Source organism: Portunus trituberculatus, chromosome 44 (assembly GCF_017591435.1).
Source record: "Portunus trituberculatus isolate SZX2019 chromosome 44, ASM1759143v1, whole genome shotgun sequence".
NCBI lineage: Eukaryota > Metazoa > Arthropoda > Malacostraca > Decapoda > Portunidae > Portunus > Portunus trituberculatus.
In genome coordinates, this window is record NC_059298.1 from 22,048,077 (window position 1) to 22,071,605 (window position 23,529).

Here is a 23,529-nt window from a genome sequence, read left to right on the forward strand (position 1 = left end):
TCTTCTTATGTAAATTGTTTTGGTTTCCTCAGAGTCCTTAAGTTTCCAAGCTCTCCTCAACAAGGCCTCCACTGGCACCTGAGACTTTAATTTCAATTTTAATGGTCAATTCTTGCCTTCCTCAAAAGCTCCCAATCTCACATTTTCTTCTACCTCAGCATATAGGTCCTCTTCCTCCACAGAGATCTTATTCAGTAAAGACTTAATCCTGTCATTTTCCTTATTCCTCCTATCCTGCCAGTTTCTGTTAGTTTCCTCCCTCAATCCTGTTATGATCACACATTTTTTCTTTTCAGCAATATCTCTCACCACATACTCATTTTCCTTTAGTGCCTTTACCATTTCACTCTGTGTAATCACTTTATTTTCCTCTTTCTGCTTTTTCACTATCTCCCTAAAGGACCTTTGTACCTCCTGATGTTCATGGTTCACTTCTTTCATCCTGGCATCAATTAGATTAAGGCATTCCTCCTTCCTCAAGTCCCCTTCAGATATTTTCATCTCCATTTCCATGAGTTTAGCCTTCATCTCTTCACATTGTTTCCTTAGTTGTTGGTTTCCTTCTCCATCTCTACTTTTTCCTTCAATAGCTCTTTATTCGCTATCGTTAACAAATAGATATCTTTTTTGAACAAATCATTCTCGGCTATAACTCTATCCAGTTTTTCTTCTATGGACAAAATGTTTAGGAACTTACTTTCCAGTGCCTGGATTCTTGCATCCATATCTAATTTCTCCAGTCCTCTTGGAGTAGTTACAAAACCTTCAAAATCCTTGGGTTGCCTAGGGGTAGCCACCATGTTTGCTATCGTCAGCTGATTACAGCCAAAACGATCACCGCCCACACTCTCCTCTCAGGGACCACTCTCCATATCCCTCACTTTCAACACTATGCGACAGTAGGACATCAACAGGACACTAACTCAGAGGTACCCGGGCCCTGTAACACCATAGGTATTTTCACTTCTTCCTGTCCACAGCCAGAGATGAGCCGTCCTCTCTCAGCGACGGCGACGGTGTGTGTGTGTGTGTGTGTGTGTGTGTGTGTGTGTGTGTGTGTGTGTGTGTGTGTGTGTGTGTGTGTGTGTGTGACTGTGTGTGTTGCTCATTATTTGTGCCACATGTGCCACATACATGTGCCTGGACACCCTGAATATACGCCCCTGCTACCAACGTACTCCTGACTTATTCATGAACAAATGCTACTATTGATAGGAGGCCTAATATAACATCAGACACGTCCAGAACAACATAACTCACGCCGAAATTCAGCCGTGCCTCGCCCGCCATAAACAACAAAACCCAGCTGATTTTTCACATTTTCTGTTAATGCAAGAGCAGTAAGAGAAAATGCAATATCAAAGGGAAACTATTCTAAATATTTATATGTAAGACCCTGGGAGTATTCGCAAGCTAAATACTGTACGTACGTTCTCTATAGACACCTAACTTACAGTCAGTCGAGGAAATACACTTGCAAGAAACCATCACCAGGGCCTTCATGCTATTTAACTAGATTTTACTCTTCCTGGGACCTGGTGTCCAACTACAACACTCAGAAGGTCCGGATCCGGACCACAGGCCGCCAATTGAGTACCCCTGATCTACAGACTTCAGGTTTTTTGCATTGCAAAGAGGAAGAGTTGCTTGTGGGCAGAACACCATTTGTACTCACTCGTTTATTGAATTTCTAAGTGTAATCAGTATGTGAATACAGGCTATTTTGTGTGTTTCTCGCCAAACTTTTACTTTACTTTAGTTCAGAAAACTTAAGAAAAAAATATACACTGCCGAGGAGTATAGACACATACATGCACAAAGGATGAACAACGATCCACAACGCGGGCTGAATGTTCGGGTGGACATGGGTAGCCAAGTGATCGCTGCGCCACCTACCGATGGCTATTCGTATCTTAAAAACATCGTCGTATTTCAAGGTGTAAATTATACAAAATTTTTCGTCGTATATAAAAAAAATTAGATGTTGGGGGCGATCATATCTCGAGGTATTACTGTATATACATACAGTGGTGCCTTGGAATACGAACTTAATCTGTTCAAAATTTTGTTCTTACTCCAAAGCAAAAAAATACATGTATTCTTATGGAAGAAATTATTATTCGTTCCAAACCACCTCCCAAGACCAAAAAAATTCATTTTTTCACCTTATTTCTTACTTTTTGCATACTATTATCATATATACTACAACTATTATGCTATAACTATAAAAGATAGGAAAATAAAGCAGGAAAGTAAGCAAAATGTAATATAATGAAAATTCAACGTCTCAGAAACAAGTGTCATGTGACTCCATCAAGCCAGCACCACACACTCTTATATAAGCCAATAAGTTTTTCTTTTGATATACTGCATTCAATATGATAAATAAATCAGGGAAGTAAGCAAATTGTAACTTCCTCGCCGTCAGAAACAAGCGTCAACACATCCTCCTCAGGCAACTCGATCAAGCCAGCAATATGCACTCTTATCTAAACCAATAACGAGATAAAAATAACGATCCCAATATTGTCATGCATCATAATATGTTTCTGAACTGCTTACTTATCCATGGAAATACATGTATATCTTATATCTCACCAAGAAATACATAAAAAATCATAACATACAGCATACTGACATCAATGCTCTCATCATCCTCTCGCTTGTTGCCCTCACACCTACACAAACATATCCTTGTAAAAGCTGATACATGATTGGCTAAGTGTCCACCATCTTGAAAACAATGGGCCAATGACAGGTGGTTTGGAACAAATTATAATTTCTTCCATAAGAATACATGTATTTTGATGCTTTGGAGTAAGAACGTTTTGGAGTAAGAACAAAATTTTGAACGGATTAAGTTCGTATTCCAGGGCACCACTGTATATGTATGTATATATATATATATATATATATATATATATATATATATATATATATATATATATATATATATACAGGCACCCCCCGTTTAAAGTCACTGTGCACTTACATATTTATTAACATACATGTTTCAATATAGAATACAGAAGGTAAATATGAATGACAATTACAAATTATGTTGAAAGTGACCCCCCCTTAGCATCAATACAGGCTTGGACAATTCTTATTTTGTTTCTAAACACTGCTATCAGCTGCTCGCTTGAAATAGACTGAATGAATGCTGTTATTGCTGCTTGCAAGTCATCCAGCGCGCGTGGACGATCTCGATACACTGCAGATTTCGGAAAGTCACTGTGAACTTTTCTAATAATTTTTTTTATATTTCAGATTTCAACCCCAATATGGTTTTAACAACTGAGGAATGTGTATGGCTCGTGGGACACGTATTCCGAGAGGGTGGTAGATACACAGATGTGGTGCAACAGCGGTTTGCTGAAAAATTCCCAGATAAACCTGTTCCACATCCCAACACAGTTCGTAACCTTGTTGATAAGTTTCGGGAAACAGGATCAGTGGATAATGCCAAACGCTGTGGAAGGCCAGCAAAGCTATCGGAGGAGAAACTGTTGGACATTTCTGACAGTATGCTGCAGAGTCCATCAAAATCATTATGAAAATTAGCTCAGCAGCATGATATTGGTCCTGCAACTGCTCATAACACTGTCAGAAGGGAATTAAAGCTCTTCCCCATACAAAATAATGGCAGTACAAGAACTGAAAACCACTGATCATGAGAAACGATTACGCTATTGCAGATGGTTTAACCAATTTATCGAAGAGAATACGGCTGATGTGTTGGATGCGACCTTTTTCACCGACGAAGCATGGTTCCATCTCTCAGGTTACGTTAATTCGCAAAATTCAAGATTGTGGTCATCTGATAATCCTCACAGTTTGCACGAAACACCCCTACATGATAAGAAGGTTGGTGTGTGGGTTGTGATTTCCAGACGTAGAATTGTTGGCCCTATTTTCTTTATGAACACAATAAACAGCAAGCGCTATTGTTCGGATATTCTTCACGCCTTCATCAGTCAGATGACAAGTGATAAAATCAATTACTCATGGTTTCAACAGGATGGTGCTACTGCCCACACATCTGGCAGATCTATGCATTTATTAAAGGAATTCTTTGGAGACCACATTATTTTGAAAGACGTGTGGCCCCCACGTTCACCAGATCTGAATCCACCAGACTTTTATCTATGGGGAGCAGCAAAATCTGCAGTATATCGAGATCATCCGTGCACGCTGAATGATTTGCAAGCAGCAATAACAGCATTCATTCAGTCTATTTCAAGCGAGCAACTGATAGCGGTTTAGAAACAAAATAAGAAGGGTCCAAGCCTGTATTGATGCTTAAAGGGGGTCACTTTCAACATAATTTATAATTGTCATTCATATTTACCTCCTGTATTCTATATTGAAACATGTATGTTAATAAATATGTAAGTGCACAGTGACTTTCCGAACACCCTGTATATGTGTGTGTGTGTGTGTGTGTGTGTGTGTGTGTGTGTGTGTGTGTGTGTGTGTGTGTGTGTGTGTGTGTGTGTGTGTATATATATATATATATATATATATATATATATATATATATATATATATATATATATATACTTTTTTTTTTTTTGTGGGTGGGGGCATATACTTTCACATTCATGAAAATATTATAGTGTACCAATAAGACTTTCTGAGTTATCATCACTACATTCTTCATCAGAAGTACCTCATATTATATTCAGAGCTAGACTTTCAACTGACTACAACACTGCATTGGCAGTGAGCCTTGAGATGCAGTGACACGTCTCCAGTGCATAGTACCATCCCATAAACAAAGTATAAAACAAAATGCTGGCCATAATTACTGACCCTTCAAAACAATAGATACTTTCACGCCAATGCATATGTGACGGCATATCACAGTGCATTCCTTATCACATACATGAGTAGAAGATGGTGCTCAAGGAGTTAATCACTCTTTTGCTATATCAACTTATCAAAACTTTCTCCTCTTTTAACACCACCCAAAAAAATTTCAATCAATTTTTATTAATCTGAGTGACTTGGAAGATTCATAAACAATTACTGTCTCCATAAGAAACATCCAATAACCAAATATAATCATATAAGATACAATGAAAGTGAAACCAGTGAAATCGGGCAGGACATGTGGAATTGGTGTCAGATTATGTTTACTCAATGAATACCTTTTTAAGACTGAAAATAGGAATAATAGTATTTGAGATAAATAATACTGCAATGTTAAGTTTGTAGGAACTGAAGCAGGACAAGTATAGGTATGATTATTCCTGAAAATAATTAAGCAAATTAATTAATTAATAAACAAATTGACTAACAAACAAAAATTATAAAGATAATAATAATAATAATAATAATAATAATAATAATAATAATAATAATAATAATAATAATAATAATAACAATAAATTATAAATTCATTAAATCTAATAAAATAAAAATTAATACAGTAAGGCCCTGCACTTGGCAAATCTCAGCTTGGCAAAATTCACTTATGGTGGTAGGGTGGCCACGGAACACAAAGTGCACGCTTAGCGATTTGAATTAAAACTTAGCGGTTCCCTGGCAGCCGCACGGCAAACCACGCGACTCCCCGGTGACATCAGACCTCTCTCTAAACCTATCAGAACGCAGCCATTTTGTATGTGCTAACCTCTGTTCTGCTAGCGTGGGAACGAATTTTGGTGATTTACCGCCAACATGGCCTCTACCAGTGCAACAGGTGGTACTGGTGGGGGTAAGGACAATGGTGGTGGCAGCAAGGACAAAAGTGGGCAAAGGAAACAGGTGGAAACACAGGAGTTACAGCCTTTATATCATGTCTTATTAGCTTTATTTATTGGTCTGTTTCGTATATGTGTTCTAATATGTGAAGGCCAAAGACTTTATTTCAGCTCGAAAGATGGTATTTTAGGGGTCAAAAGAGAAACTTTGGCAATGAGCAAAGACTGATTGAGGCATTTTTAAGGCAATTCAAATTGTATAAAGAACTCGTGCTTGGCGAAATTTCACATTTGGCGGTAAACTAATTAATTAATTCGCCAAGCAAGGGGGCTTACTGTAATAAAAATAAAAATAATAATAACAATAATAATAATAATAGTAATAATACATAAATGAGTTGGGTCATAACTAAAAATGGAAATGACAAAAACAAATTATGGTATTTTAGTAAAAAAGATGTTAAAAACACAAATGCAATCTGGATGACTGGATGACTAACTGAAGTCATTTACATAAACTTTGTATATTTGTCTTCCAGTGATAAGTTTACTCTGCCATCATGATCTAAGTTTCTAATAATGGTAATAACTAAGCTGGGACCTATTATAGTGATATGCTTTACCTGAAGCCGAACCACATGAGGACAATTCCCTTCCACTTGTTGTTCCTTTCTCCCATTTGGTGTCAGGGGAGCCATCTTCAAAACTGACCCCATGTGGTTTCTCCATACTTCAATCTGGCAAAAATTGTGAACAAAATATAAAAGCAATGTTTTGAAGAAAAAAAAATGTGCTATAAATTGTAAATGAAAAGTAAATAATAAAATTTCAAACCAATGTAAATTCTTAAAAATACACACAGTAGATTAGGTCTCATCATTAATCTTTATAAACATGAATAATATATCTTAAAATCCTGAACATGAATTCTCCTTTGTGCATGAATCTGTCGCCTCTGTCTGCTTAGTACTTTGGCTCACCTGCTGGCCACCTCTTACATAGTATACTTGGCAGCCTAGCAGAGTTGCTTCAATTTGTGATTCTAGAGAGGAATTCTGAGAGGAACAAGGGGAATTTTATCTCAATTTTAGAATTCTGATGTTTGAAAAATATCTATGTATACTACTAATAAGGATGTAGCTTTAGGTACAGTCATTTATTCTGTACAACAAAAAAATCAATTATAAGTACAGGTATTCTGATAAATCATTAGGTTAAGACCCTGAAAAGGCAATCACAGACTGAACGATCATCTAGAGAACTTAAGATTGAATACAAAAAAATACATGTGCTCCCTAAAACATATAAGTCATGAAATATTGTAGTTAAATACAGTTATTTAAAAAAGAATAAAGCTTATATTACATAAATAAATAAACACAAAAATAAAGCAATAAATAAAAAAGCTATTACTCTCATTGTAGTGTCAATTGCATGATGTCCTCCATGAGGATGGACGAGTCTTTGCCCTGATCCCCCTGAGGCTGAGGGGCATTGTGATGGTGTGTAAAATTTAATTTCTTTATCATTATTATTATTTACAAATATGACACTTCAACATGTTTTTTAATCCACAATCACTAATAGCCATGTTGTTCAATCAGACAATCACAGTTTGACCCTCAAGTGTCAATCGTGTCATGAGGTTATGAGCATTCATCCACTGCTAATTGGGGCACATATTGTTCCTAAGGATAGTCCAGGGGTTAGAACAACACCAAACACCATGTAAAACAGCTTCAGTATAATGAGAAAATCTTGCTGTACAGAAATGACTCACTACAGAGGTTGGTTAGTGACTATGATGCCACAAGTGATCCTCCATATAAAATAATGCAGAGAAACATGATAAATAAAATGATAAATAATAATAATAATAATAATAATAATAATAATAATAATAATAATAATAATAATCATAATAATAATAATAATAATAATCATAATAATAATAATAATGAAATAAAATGTACAGCAAGGAGTACCTGTACTTTAGAGTTTACACTTAACCCTCTGCTATCGCATTTTATTGCTATCATACATACTTAAAAAAGCTGCACATATGTCTACATCGCACACAAAATTACTGCTATCGCGTGCCCATCATTCAAAAACTCCCGGATTATGATGTCACATGATAGTTGAGTTTCTCTACACACTTTAATTGTGAAATATCTCTTCACATATTTCCCCAATCTACCCATCCACCTTAGCTCCTAATTGTCCACACTGAGATACGATATTTGACAGAATAATTAGAAGACGCACCTTTTTCCAGAACTTTTACCTATCCTAACTGCATGAATCATTATTCTATTGCTGGTATTATCATCAATACCAGTATTATCATTTTAACAAATTATCATATAAATTAAAACAATCTAACCAGTGAGGCTGTGACACATGTTTACAAATATCTTTTCTTTTTCTTATGGAAGAGGGGAAGTTGGCCAGGAGCTACAAAAAAAACATAACAAAAAAGACCCACTTGATTACCAGTTTTCTAAAAGATTAGTAGAGTAAGCCTAAAACTCTGGGAATACATATCTTCAACTCTCCTCTTAAAAGAAGTCAAGTCGTAGGAAGATGGACATACAGAAGCAGACAGAGAGATCCTGAGTTTACCAGAGAAAGGCATGAATGATTGAGAATACTGATCAACACATTCCCTGCAATACGACCCACCAGTCATCAGTTACTATCCAGTGTTGTGATGCAACCCACTGGTGGGTCATACAACAGCTTTCACATATATCACATTTTAATCTTAATATTAATAAAAATTGGATTATATAGTAAAACTGCAAAATACAGTATCTGTAGAAGGGCATAATAAGCCCTGATTGATAAATATGAAGCTTGTTTCATTTTTAGTGTTATGAAAATTCTATCAAAAATATTCTTGTTTCTATATTTTCTTTCTGATACATGTAAAAAACAAGTTGCGGCAAAAAAAACTGCAACATTCACACGATACAGTTAATAAGACAAATATTTCACTTGCATGTATTTTATTGTGATTATATCCTCAAAGTTAGTACTTAGACATATTGCCTTTGTTCTTTATCACCATCTGAAGTCTTTTGGGCATTGATTCGGCGAGCTTGGCAAAGTAGGACACGTCCATATTGATCCATAACTCCTTCAGTGCCTCCTGCAGGTCTTTGATGTTGGTTGGTTTGGATTTTTATTTTTCATAACATTCTAAGCATTCTCAATGGGGTTCAGATCCGGCGAATTACCTGGCCAGTCTAACACTTCAATTTCTTTGTCTGCAAGGAACTTTTTGACCACTTTTGACTTGTGTGCACAAGACAAAAATAAATAAATAAATCTAGGAAAGGAAAAATATAGTACAATATAGAAACGCACTGAATACCAACAAATAAAGTATGTCTCCCGGTGGGTCATATCGCAGAGAAGTCATAGATTTTTCACGGTTTGCGATGCAATTCACTTGTGGGCAAACACTTTTTGAGGTTGCCAGTTCATTTGGGTGTTCTCCAAGACAACACTCTACAGTAAGCCCCCGAATTTAGCGAAATCCAGCTTAGCAAAACCCTTATTTAGTGACTGTCTGGAAAAAGGCCAAGTCCTCAAGTTTAGCGATTTTCTCTCATATTTATCGAATGTACCGCGCTACGCTGTCCCGCCTCCCACTCGCTCTGAGCCAATCGCGTGTCTGTTTGGCTGTGACGTCAGCCCCACAGTGCCTCCAGCATTTCCGCTCAACATTTGAGCTATTGTGTGTGTTAATCCAGCGTGTGAACTCAATTTTTGTGCTCCTATCCTCGCTGTTTAGCGAGTTTCACTATCACCATGACCTCCACTAGTGGTTCGGGGGTGCTGATTCTCGTGAAGGTGGCGATGTTGCAGCTGTAAATGGGGACTCGAAATAGGGACTTTGGGCGGACGAAAGACTGATTGGTATTTTTCCCTATTCAAAGTAATATTCAAATTTGGCAAAATTCCAATTTAGCGATGGTTTTGGCAGACTAATAGGATCGCTAAATGTGGGGGCTTACTGTATTCTTCTCTCTTTGCTGGCATGACCAACACTGACACGACAATTTATTTGTATCGCAGTGCGGGAGAGTTCGCCGTGCTGCCAAACGCAGGGAACAGGTTAATAAGAAAAATGAACTTGATTTGATCAAATCAAGTTAAGAGTTATCACAGAAAACATTAAATCTGTAAATCAAGATACACTATTGTATACGTAAAATCTGAAGATCTAGAACCAAACTGTACACTGTACCACATAAAAGTACAATATACACAGAATAAATGGATAATAAATCCATAAAAAACCATTGAGATTTGAACATTATGACTAAAATTTCAATCAGAGCAGATATCAGAATTTCTGGTCAATATTCTGTCTAAACAATAGTAGGTAATAATTTGTTTTATTAACGTTTGTCTTTTTAATCAAAAGTATATTTTTTCTGGTAGATTTTGCCATATTTTAGAAACATCTGATGTTTGTTTTTCTGGAAAACTACTAGTCTAATGCTTCCATTAGTCACCTGATATTGAAGTAAAGAGAAACTGGCAATTGGGGTCATGGCCACAAATAAAGTCACCAAGCATTTTCCTTTGGGTCACCAAGATCTCAAACATGGTCAATTCTCAATTCTACATAAGATGTTTTCAAGATATGCATAGTCATATATTGATTGAGGGATAGTGGCTAGTTTTGTTTGGGTATTATGTAATAATTCAAATGTGGTAGTCCTAACCAGCAATTCTAAATCAGACTTGTCTCCACCTATCTAGTAGGCTACAGCTAGTGTATTTTATATATATATATATATATATATATATATATATATATATATATATATATATATATATATATATATATATATATATATACAGGTTGAACTTCCCAAATCCGGCAACCACCGGACCTTAGACTTGCCGGACCATGGAAAATTCCAAACTATAGGTGGTCCCCAAAACACCCTCTATATACTTACCCTGCATTATACAAGTGTAGCTGTAACATTGTTTTGATATATGATAGTTGTACATGAAAATATACATGCAGAAGTATATAGAAAAACATGTTGTAAATTAAGTTCAACATGGAAAATTTTTGCCTGCGCCATTATCATCTCGCCGGACACAGGGACATTACCAGCGCGCCAAAGCTCAAACCACTAAATGAGAGCACTGTCTAAATTACTGTTTTACCCCCCTTAAGTGTTCTACGAACCTCCATGTTCTTGCTCTCACACTCATTGTAAAACTTGAGAAGTTGATTCTTCTCCTTTTTTGTATCATAGACAGTTGATGAGCCAATGTTGTACTGTTGCCAAGGGTCCGCACTGAAACACCTTTATCTAGCTTCCTCAATAGGTCCACTTTCTGTTGCACTGATACTGTCATATGTTTGCGCTTTTTCTTTGGTTCACACACAACACTATCACTTCCTGGTTGCTTGGAAGCCATGTTTAGGGGCAAATATTACAGAAAAAAATTTTTATGCACCTGGGAGGGTGGTGCTTGCAATGAGCGGTAGCGTGGTACTGATCCAAATTTGACCCAGAATGCCCGGGCTCCAAAACAAAGTACAGCGCTGCCGTATCCTAGCGGCAGTCCGGCAAATTACTCTGGCCAATTCAAAAGTTCCGGCAAACAAAAATTTTGCCGGATTACAGGTGTTGCCGGATGAAAGAATACCGGATTAAAGAGGTTCAACCTGTATATATATATATATATATATATATATATATATATATATATATATATATATATATATATATATATATATATAAAATCCATACACCCCTGGTGGAAATTGCATTAAAGAAAATATAAGTGTATTTGTGGATTGACCTTTATTTTAGCCAGCAACTAGTAATACAGGAATTTCTTGATTTATGCATGTTTAGATAACGTGAACTTTTAATAACAAAAGGTAAAAGATCTCATCATTTTTTTCATACTACACACACTATTTAGAATAACACAATGTCAAGAAAATCAAGTTGCATGGTTGGTTTAGTTCCATAATGGCGACTCTTGTCAACATTGTGAGAAAATGGCTGTACAGTATATACATATAACAATCCCAAACAGCTTTTATAATTAATTTAACGATAAATATAAATAATAACTAAATAATGTCCTTTTATGATGCAATAACATATTATTATAAATAACTGCTAGGAGCAGCACAATTGGTTTACCCAAAACTCAACTCTTCCCTGAGTGGCCTGCATGTGTCAGGCTGTCGGCCATAATCTTCTAATTATCAGGTTTCTTCTTTTGTTTGGGTGCATGCTCTAATTATTCCCAAAAGTAGTAATACAATGTCAAAATAATTCAGATAAAAGAAAATTGTCAAGAACATATTTTTTTCTAAATATATAAAAAGTTCACAAATTGTGAGCCTTAATATGGGTTTAAGAGGATCAGTGGAGTGACATGAACTGTGTGAGACCTGATGATAACTATGTAGAATACAATCCCAGCAGGTGTCACCAGCTGTTCTCTATGTGTACCGCTAACACGCTGTATCCTTCAACTTAATGTCAGCTGAATGCAATTCGCCAGACTTGGTATATATTGTACAGTTTAGTTCAGTAATCATGTTTACTTTATGCAATTTCTATATTATGCAATCCCTTCAGGAACGTGTCCCTCGCATAATTTGAGAAATCCCTGCATATAAAAACATATATATACAACTAAACCAGTGAGGTTGCAGTCATGTCTTGAGGTGCATGATTGGGGTTGCTTGAATCCTGAGGAAAAGGTTGCAAGCCAATAACTTAACTTTAACCTAACCAGATTTTTCTTATAGTGTATCTTATTCAAGAATGTACTTGGTCTTACTACAAGAGAAAGTACAGTATGATTGTCTATATCTGCATTATCACATGTAAAACATCAATTTTCTCAGCAGCACTGTTCTAAGCAGCAGTGTTCATAATTAAAACACTGTTTAGCCATATTCCAGAATAGCATTTCACACCCTTGCAAACCATAATTCAAACTGAAGACAAAATCAACCCCCGAATGATCTTTGAAATGCTTTAAGATGATTGGCATAAATAATAACATGACATAAATCAATTAGGTAATTCAATTGGTTCTTTTGGCTCTCTTGATTCTCCATCTGTAGCATAATGCCACACACACCACTTGAATGAGGATAGGTGAGCAGTGTATTTGGGGTAAAATTTTTACTTTTACCAGAGTCTCCATTACAGACAAAAGTAAATAATTAAGTAAGTAAGTAAATAAATAAATAAATAAATAATAATCTAGTACTTTTTAGCCTCTTTTCAATTAATCTGCTGATATTTTACCTGCAAATCATTAGTTTTCACTTTATCACCTCCACTCAACCACCATTCCCCAAAAAGTTAAAGATTTGTGGTAAACCAAAAGCAGATGAACACAAAACAGACCAAAACAGTCACTGAGTTTCTATAAGTGTTTTTTTATTTATTTTACTTATTTATTTATTTATTTATATATGTATATATATATATATATATATATATATATATATATATATATATATATATATATACACACTCGACCCTCGAAACAACGGAAAAATGCTTGCACGACCCTGTCCGTAGATTGCAAAAGTCCGTTCTTTACAAAAGTACGTAAAAAACTGTATAAAATTATGTAAAATACTGTGTAATCATTAAGAAATCATTCAAACAGTATTACACAGCATTAAGTAGAACAAATAACCTGAAATAAATGACATGAGCATGGTCAGTTTAATAAATATTAATAAACAATTCAGAAAACGAAGTTTACCGGACAATAATTTGCCGGGAACAGACAATCGCGCGCATTTTAATATTCATCCGTAGATTAAACCGGACTCCAAAATTTGTCCATAGTTTCCGAAATCCGTTGATGGGAGGTCTGTTGTTTCGAGGGTCGAGTGTGTGTATATATATATATATATATATATATATATATATATATATATATATATATATATATTTTTTTTTTTTTTTTTTCATCTCTTCACCAACAAGTGTGGGAATTTTGGGGAATGAGGGATTTTCTGATGGCAGAGATGAAAAACACTGATCTCCTAGTAAAACAAGGAATAGAACAATTCAAGTCAATTTTGATCTAGCCATGTATACAATAGCAGGTTTTACTGATAAATATACCTTATAAATGTAAAAAGATAAACATCTCTAGATACAGGCACTTTCCCAAACAAATTCCCCAGACCCAATGGGTCTATGGCAGTGGTTCTCAACCTGTGTGGCAAGGCACAGAAGTGTGCCAAAATTATCCCCTACATGTGCATCCATACTCATATATCATTGATAGCCCTAGGCCTAATGTGTACCTTTGTCCCAGTGGAATATATAACAAGCTTTTATATTACATTAATTGTAGAATTGTACAGTGCTGGTCACCCAGCCAGTCTTCCCCATTACGGAGCGAGCTCAGAGCTCATAAACCAATCTTTGGGTAGGACTGAGACCACATCAACACACAACACACACAGGGAAAGCAAGACCATAACCCCTCGAGTTACATCCCATACCTATTTACTGCTAGGTGAACAGGGGCCACACATTAAGAGGCTTGCCCATTTGCCTCGCCGCTTACCAGGACTCAAACCCGGCCCTCTCGATTGTGAGTCGAGCGTGCTGACCACTACACTACGCAGTGTGTGTGTGTGTGTGTGTGTGTGTGTGTGTGTGTGTGTGTGTGTGTGTGTGTGTGTGTGTGTGTGTGTGTGTGTGTGTGTGTGTGTGTGTGTGTGTGTGTGTGTGTGTGTGTGTGTGTGTGTGTGTGTGTGTGTGTGTGTGTGTGTGTGTGTGTGTGTGTGTGTGTGTGTGTGTGTGTGTGTGTGTGTGTGTGTGTGTGTGTGTGTGTGTGTGTGTGTGTGTGTGTGTGTGTGTGTGTGTGTGTGTGTGTGTGTGTGTGTGTGTGTGTGTGTGTGTGTGTGTGTGTGTGTGATTCACTGTTCACTGTTTGATCTGCTGCAGTCTATGACGAGACAGCCAGACGTTACCCTACGGAACGAGCTCAGAGCTCATTATTTCCGATCTTGGGATAGGCCTGAGACACACCACACACCGGAACAACAAGGTCAAAACTCCTCGATTTACATCCCATACCTACTCACTGCTAGGTGAACAGGGGCTACACGTGAAAGAAGACACACCCAAATATCTCCACCCGGCCGGGGAATCGAACCCCGGTCATCTGGCTTGTGAAGCCAGCGCTCTAACCACTGAGCTACCGGGCCGTGTGTGTGTGTGTGTGTGTGCGCGCTTGTGTTTGTGTGTGTGCACTCAACTATTAATGTTAGGTCAGTTTAAGTGTTAACTTAGATTATGTTTGTTTTGGTTTAATTGGTTAGGGAAACCTTAATGGACTAAATTTTGCATTTCCTCAAAAAAGTCTGAGGAAGACAAATCCATGTTTGGCAAAGAAAGGACCCATTAGTGTTATACAAACTTCTCATTACTCATACTGTTGCCTGCACAAATCAATCCAGAAATAAAGGGTCAAGTGTATATTGGATATGAAATTTGCTGATAAGTTTTGTTTATGAATTATATACATAGGTATGTAAGGGGAAAATACCTAGCTGTGTTTATGATTCCTAGGCTAAACTTATTAGCAAATTTCATCAGTATGCCTCTCTCACCCTAAAACCCCACATTCCCAAATATCCCCAAGCTTGTTAATAGATAGGGGGATTGTGGTGTAATTCTAAAAATTCACTTTAGGTAGAAAACTCAGATTTTAACTACAATGCTGTAAACTTGTTGTAAATTTAACTTATACTTGATGGCATATAGGATGCACCTTTTACCAAAAGTATTTGCTCAAAAAATTGCCATGTGTCTAATATACAAAGTTGAGACCTCCCATAGACTAATTTTCTCCTTGACGCTCACTAACCTAGCTTACAATCAGTACTTCTACCTACCCTAACTGCGTGCATCATTATTTTCTTGATGGCATTACTATTATTGCCAGTATAATTACTTAAAAAAGTTATCATAAAAATTAAAGCTATCTAGGAATTATTGCAATTTCAACCAGTACACCATACATAACTATAAATATTCTCATGGTCTAAATCACATTTCCATGAGCATTTCTAACCCCATTTTACCCAATTGGAAATTAATAACTTCAGACCAGAATTTCTAAGATTTACCTCAATTTTAGCTCGTTCCTTTCACAGCAGTCAGTCAGAGGGTACTGAGTGTGTTTGTGTGTTTGTTATTAATATTGCGCAGGCGCTGCAGCAGTCTGTCAGTCATTAGATTAGATTTAGGGTAAAGTTCAGGTGTTCACTATATTCAGGCAATTTCATTGAGTTACAGGGAAATTCTCCTACATTTTTAGTACAAATACTTTTTTATTTCCCTAGTCTTTTTCAAGGGGTCAAACTTTACTCATTTTGGGTTTCCCCACCCAAAAACCCCACTTTCCCAAGGGGTTCCCATAGGAAAAAATAAATATGATAGGGTATATTGGATGAAACTGCAAATTTACCGCTATTTAACCTGTAAGGCTACGACCCATGTTTATAAATATCAACTGATCAGATCCCTGACTTAATGCCGTCTGGCAGTGAGTAACAGCAAGTTCATGATCATAAGTTGATAGCGGAAGAAAAGAAAAAAAATAAATAAAAATTGGACGTGAAAAAAGAAAAGGATCGAGCTACACAATCTCCTACAGACTACATGCCAAAGAGCATGGCAATAGGGCAGCAGCAAGGGCTTTTGGGACACCACCTACAGAAAAATACACATGTCAGCAGACAGCAAGACTAACTGAAGAGCACAAGGTAAGGTAAACATAACATTCATTGCCCAGCCACACATTGGCCAGAACTTGATTAACATTGGTGTTGCAGCAATGTTTACTGGTTGTGAAATGTGTTGCTAGATTGCTTTCAACAGTACATGCTTAAATACACTAAAAACATTTTTTCTTGAATTTGACCTGCTGGAATGAGGGCGCATCTTACATACCAGTGCGACTTGTATGCTGTCAAATACGCTGAATAAAGTGCAAACTGCAGTATCAAGTTGCCTAATTTCCAGATTTCTCTTGAAAGCAACTAAAATTACACATATCGGCTTTCACTATAACTAATAGGTATAATTAAAATCAAGGCAAGATAATATTCAATTACTAGATTTATCAAATGTATGAATAGAATTACACCTGCACTTATGACAGTCAAGTGTTGTATGATTAGTCCACCTCACAGAAAGGTTTTCAAGACAAGCTTGGGAACACTAAGGAATAAGTTCATTAATACTTGTTGAAAGAGCTTTAATACAGGAATTGTGGAGAAGTACTAAGTGTAAATATGGAGAACAATGTTGGCCTGACATTTAAGTAATAAGGAATGCATCAATGGTTGTATTCTGATGTCTAAAACACAAAACGGGCACCACTGTCCGTTGAAAAATCCCTAGATTTCAGAAAAAAAAACCTAGATTTGGAGATGTTTCTTAGATGCAGAGATTTTCATGTTCTAGGCAAATAAAACCATTGATGCATTTGAATTAAACTTAACCTAACTTAATGCAGGGATTTTCGTTTTCAGCGCAGAACTTATTATTAACATCACTACTAAATGAGTAATTTGCAACACAAAGCATATGGCAGAAAAGTGTCAAGAAAAATGTCTACTTTCCAGTGGTGTACTCCTATTTCATATATGTGAAACTGACGGCTTTCTCCAGTAACACCGCATTGCACAAGTAAGGTTTAGTTAGGATAGGTTACCAGAAGCAAGACCAAGAAGTTTGTCGCCATCACAGCAACAAGAACAGTTGGGCTGCATGATTCATTAATATTTATCAACTTTTAACGGTAAACCTACAGTTTCATCACCTTGCCCTTTCTGGATGAAATTATTTTTTTCTGGTAGATTTTGGCTTGCTTTTAATTAAAATACCACTTGTTTTTGGCACAAATCAACCAATCTTTTTTTACAGCCCCGAAACATATTATGATTTGCATAAAAAAACAACTGGTAAATTAATTAAAAACAAGCCGAAATCTACCAGAAAAAACTTGTTTCATCCAGAAAAGAACCTAACCTAACCTAACGTAACTAAACCTAATCTAACCTAACCCAACCTAACCTAACTAAACCAAACCTAACCCAACCTATCCTAACTAAACCTAATCTAACCTAACTAAACAATTATGCTTTTTTTTTTTTATTGGCCGCCGCTTCAGTTTCATCAAAGAAAAGAACCAATCAGCGTAAACAATTAAGCGCATGCTCAGACAATGGTATGTCAAGGAGCCCGCCGAGTCGCCGCGAGCAAATGACACCATCAATGTGCGGCAGGGTTTGATGCGGGAGGCTATAATTATAGTGTCACGGCTTAACACCAAAACACGCTTAAATTTTAAAAAATCTGTGTCGCCATTCAATAAGGTTGCACCTAGTATATATGGAGTTCAAATTACTCGTAATCAGAAGCTCTATCTCTTGAGGTGGGTAAAAAACACGTAGCTGATTGTGGTGAAACTCTGCAGTAATACCCTTTTAACCTTATTTTTTTTATTTCCATTATAATTTCAACAAGTTTCTGGAAGTTAATATTTCATGATACTCTGCAACCTTAATTCTATCTGACATGTAAGTACTACTCTCTGAAGAAAAGTCCAAGGTTATCTCCATTTCATCCGTTGTACAGCTGTCAAGAAACTAACAATACTAACTTGCAACACACGCCACAACATCATGAATTCAAACATCGACCCCACAATAACTGCTATCCACATATACCACACCTCCAAACAACTAATCTCCGATACATCAGATAAGTTAACAGAAAACAAAAATCACGCTTTAACCACCATATTGTGACTAATTAAGGCTTGAAAGCTTTCCTGATACTGAAATCTGACAAATTACCATTGCACTTAAGTTTTAAGACATCGATTATGACGTGATAAGCCGTTACATTGAATGTATCAAACATTAAAGCATAAATATACACTACACGCAAATGGCATATTTCTTCAATACTCGCCCTCCTTCCAAACAGTTTATCAGGAACTTCATACACAGAAATTCTTGACGTTTAGCTGCACATAAGCCTCGAGGTGTTCTCCTTCCCATGTAAACAAACACTTCCATTACCCCATACAGCACACTGCTATACACACACTCACCTTCACAGCCTCCCTGAAGCCTCATCAACGTAAAAGGATCCATAGTTTTACAATATAATTTCAACTTCCACTAAAAAACCCATGTCGGAGGTTTAATGTTCACTCACAACACGCCGACACGCTATATGTAAACTAAAATCTGTTTGAACTGATGCAACAAGAGCGGAACTCTCAACTATAGCGTCTTGAAACTTTATATACAGTATTTGATTCTGTAAAATTATAGTTTTGCTGCGTGTTTGTTTTTCTGAATCGTTTCTGCCACCAAAACCTTAACGGATCTTTTGTTTATTGCTTATCCTCATGCTGTATTGCGGTCCATCTCAACGCCGAGCAACTAAGTAGTTCCAAATATAAATATCAATTATTATGTATATTCTCTTCTGTAATATGACGAAGCATATACCAGTAGGTTTTTTTTAACATATCCTTTGTCACAGTCTTTAAAGTAGAGGAAAATATAATGATGAGTGTCTATGACGGGACATGTTCGATAATACCGCGGAGGAATACAAGAGCAATGCCCCGGGTGGACGCTGCCTCATGGAACAGGACGTATCATAATCTGAGAATACAAGTACAAGACGTCTGTTAAAAGCTAGTTGGCTCAATGAAGACAGTTCGTGTATAGGTAATATCATCTCTCACACTCACAAGGACCATCCCGCCTCCCCGAGAGTTGTTATTCATGTATTTATTCAGTCATCTATTTCTTAACTTGTGAAGTACACTGTGCTGATCATGCTAAAGACTTTACCTTATAGTACAAAATGTGTATTCCATAAGTTCAGGTATACTCTGAATATCAGAGAATTTGTTAAATGAACTAAAGAGCGACAGCTAAATGTCTTGAAGAACTAAAAAACTGACAATTTTTATTGATAAATGCATTGGTTAATTGATTAAAGAACAACAAAACTATGTAGTTCTAACCTTTTCCTTTGTGTGCCAAGAAATATTTCAGCATCCTAATTAAGAGAAGAAACTGGAGAAAAATTTCCGAGCATACGACCAACCACCTGACGGATGTATAAAAGAACAATGGACGGTTTGGATTCCCTAGCTGTCATATAACACAAAGGCTGGAAAAAGTCTTGTGTTCTGGACAGGATTTTCCATATAGTTCATGATCTTGATAGTACTAATTGAAGTTCGATCTGTAAAGCAGAAGATCGACCATTTAGATGAGCGAAGCTGCTACCGGCTGCATTAATTAGGTGCACTACGTGTGTGACCAATGCCAATCATTACTACTATAAAAAGAGCTCCGTGCCTCCGTCACCGTCAGTTGTCACTGTGATGTGATATATATATATATATATATATATATATATATATATATATATATATATATATATATATATATATATATATATATATATATATAACACATGTCATGGAAATGGGAAAGAGTGAAAGACAACCAGTGAAAATCTATAAGATGGGAGATGGAGTAGAACTGGAGAAAGTAAAAAAGGAAAAGGATTTGGGAGTGACGATGGAAGAAAATAATCAACCGGCAAGCCATACTGATAGATTTTTCAGAGACATACAATTTGCTAAGGAATATTGGAATAGCATTTTACTACATGGACAAAGAAATGATGAAGAAACTGATAAATACTATAATAAGACCCAGATTGGAATATGCAGGAGTAGTGTGGACCCCTCACAAAAAGAAACACATAAAGAAGCTGGAGAGACTACAAAAACTGGCTACAAGAATGGTCCCAGAACTTGAAGGGATGACATATGAGGAGAGACTAAAGGATCTTCCAACATTGGAGCAGGGAAGAGAGATAGGGGATCTCATACAAGTTTATAAATTGATAAATGGAATGGACCAAATGGACAATGAGTATCTGATCCTGAGAGAAGAATATGCCAGTCGAAGCACAAGATCGCATAGTAAGAAGCTGAGGAAAGGAAGATGTGTAAGATATATTAAAAAAAAGTATAGTTTCCCGCAAAGATGTATTGAGACGTGGAACAGTTTGAATGAAGTAGTGTCTGCAACGAGTGTGCATACTTTTAAAGTAAGATTGGATAAGTGTAGATATGGAGACGGGGCCACACGAGCATAAAGCCCAATCCCTGTAAAACTACAACTAGGTAAATACAACTAAGTATATACACACCGCGTAGTGTAGTGGTTAGCACGCTCAGCTCACAACCGAAAAGACCCGGGTTCCAGTCCCGGCCGCGGCGAGGCAAATGGGCAAGTCTCTTAATGTGTAGCCCCTGTTCAGCAAGTAGGTACGGGATGTAACTCGAGGGGTTGTGGCCTCGCTTTCCCGGTGTGTGGAGTGTGTTGTAGTCTCAGTCCTACCCGAAGATCGGTCTATGAGCTCTGAGCTCGCTCCGTAATGGGGAAGGCTGGCTGGGTGACCAGGAGACGACCGTGGTAGTGAATTACACACACACACACACACACACACATATATATATATATATATATATATATATATATATATATATATATATATATATATATAAGATGACACAGTATTTAACAAATTATCGATGAAATATCTCTAATAAGGCCTTTGAAATGTACTGTACACACGTACCGTCATTATAGCTAGTAGTGCAAAGCTATCAAACTCATGGCCCGCTTGCCAAATGTGGCCCAAGGAATGGTCTTAGGTGGCCAGCGAGGTGAAAAGAGATTTGAACTCGAAGTTCTACACAGGCCTATACATAGGCCTAATTGTTAAAAGTGAAAAATGTAACTATGTATAGATCGAAGTAAGTCTAATTACGACGAGGCAATAACTTTTACTTTTCATTCATAAAACAGTGATTTATTTCATATTATAGTTGTTTAACCAGGTAAACCAGAATAACCAGTAAAATAGATTGTAATCTTCAGTTGGTGCTACTTTGATATGTGGTCTACGTGTCACAAAGCTCCTTTGGTATGCGGTCCACACTTCATCTTGTGGTCTACAACATGAAGAAAAAAGAAAAAAAAAAATTCCTGTTCATTCTCAAGAAATAAGGAAAACACTTATTTGTCTTGGTGTCGAAAGACTGTCTGGTTTGAGATTCTGCAACATGAGTGGGATGTCTGTTGGAGTGTCAAAACTCCTGTCTCGACTCAACAAGGTGCTGTGCGTACTAATACAGTACACGTGGTACAGCACACTTTACTCTAGCATAGACAATGTCTCGATATGCGCCCTGTTCTCCATTCCGTGATTTTATCTACTGTTTATTGGCATCTGAGTATCCAAAGAACCCTTCACATGTTACGGTAGCTCAACCTTTTACAACGAGGTCACATTAGTTTACAAGCTTTCTCTATTGCAAAGTTTAGAATATTTTTAATTTTATCTAATTGAAAAAATCTCATACCATTCGGTGTATGAATTGACATGTAGAAGTATCGAAGCAATCAGATTGCTGTCATTGGGTTATTGTTTCTATTTAGTCACATATGAGCAAAAAAAAAAAAAAAAAAAGGCCTTATACCCATGCCAGGGTGATGGCAAAAAAAAAAAAAAAAAAAAAAAATCACACTAGACACGGGGTCGCCATGAACAGGAGATCAATGTCTGCCCTTCACCAGATAGGGGGAGTCCTAAAGGGGTGATAAGGGCTCCTTCCATACAATCTGGTGGAGGGTGTGTACGGCTTGTGATGCCACCGAGCTGAACAACTCGCCATTGTAGTGTGCCCTTAAATCCGTTTATTAAAGTGTGCCCTTTAATTCACTTATCATAGTGTACCCTTAAACTTACACATTTTCTTACATACGTACTCAACCTCCATGCTCTATTTCAGCTACTGCTAAAGTCATCTTTACACTTTTTCACGAATCTACATCTACTCTCTACTAGCTTGTTTTACTTACTTTCACGGAACTTCTTCAGACATTTTTTTTCCTTTATTTTCTCTTACACCTACATATCACAGACAAGCACATACACGCATATCAATACTATCACACCTTATTACATTTCTAGTCATTTTATGAATGTGTTATTTGTAATTAGAAGTGTGATAGCTTCACCAAGTGAATTCGCTTGGCAGGTAAGCGTAGTGACGGACAAACGGATTCGCTCTGCGTTCCGCTGCCTTGCCCGGCCGCATATTTACTCATTTCTGGAAGGATTCTTCCCGGGACGAAATTAGAGCCAATCATAGCGCGAGCTGACTATGACGTCGCCAGAGAGTGAGGAAGTGGCGAAAAAATCATACATACCTGGCACAGAAGACACTAATCATGAAGGCGATTCTCTCAGGAAGAGGCTGTGTGTGTGTGTGTGTGTGTGTGTGTGTTGGTGGAGTGCCAGAGAGAGAGAGAGAGAGAGTTGTCTCCATAGAAGTGTATAATTCTAAGGGTAATTTAATCAAAGAAACAAAGACTTTCGATATCTAACATGCACATGGTAACATTATTGATAGCAAGTGTAGTGTAGCACAACACTGGAATACAGGGCATAAACAATATTCCCTTGTGAAGCTTGAAAAATCTGCCGGTAACATTTTGCCTTTCCGCCTTCGGGGTCTAATTTTATTCAATGCTGATGTCTAAGTAAGTTGTGTATATGCACTAAAACATTGATATTCACTACCAGAACACTCAGTCATCCAGCAAACAAAGGAAATGTGCAAGGTTTACTGTCTATATATTTGA

At 36.9% G+C, this 23,529-nt stretch overlaps 1 protein-coding gene across 1 annotated transcript in view; it reads right to left on the reverse strand.

Annotated features, from left to right (window-relative positions):
• The window catches only part of LOC123518657 (histone-lysine N-methyltransferase 2C-like), a gene marked incomplete in the record, with an annotated part of 371,622 nt that extends 352,573 nt beyond the window's left edge, over positions 1-19,049 (reverse strand). Inside the window, 2 exon segments of the mRNA XM_045279595.1 lie at positions 6,332-6,445; positions 18,888-19,049. Coding sequence (XP_045135530.1) covers positions 6,332-6,437 — 106 coding nt within the window.
• Positions 19,050-23,529: the final 4,480 nt, after the last annotated feature.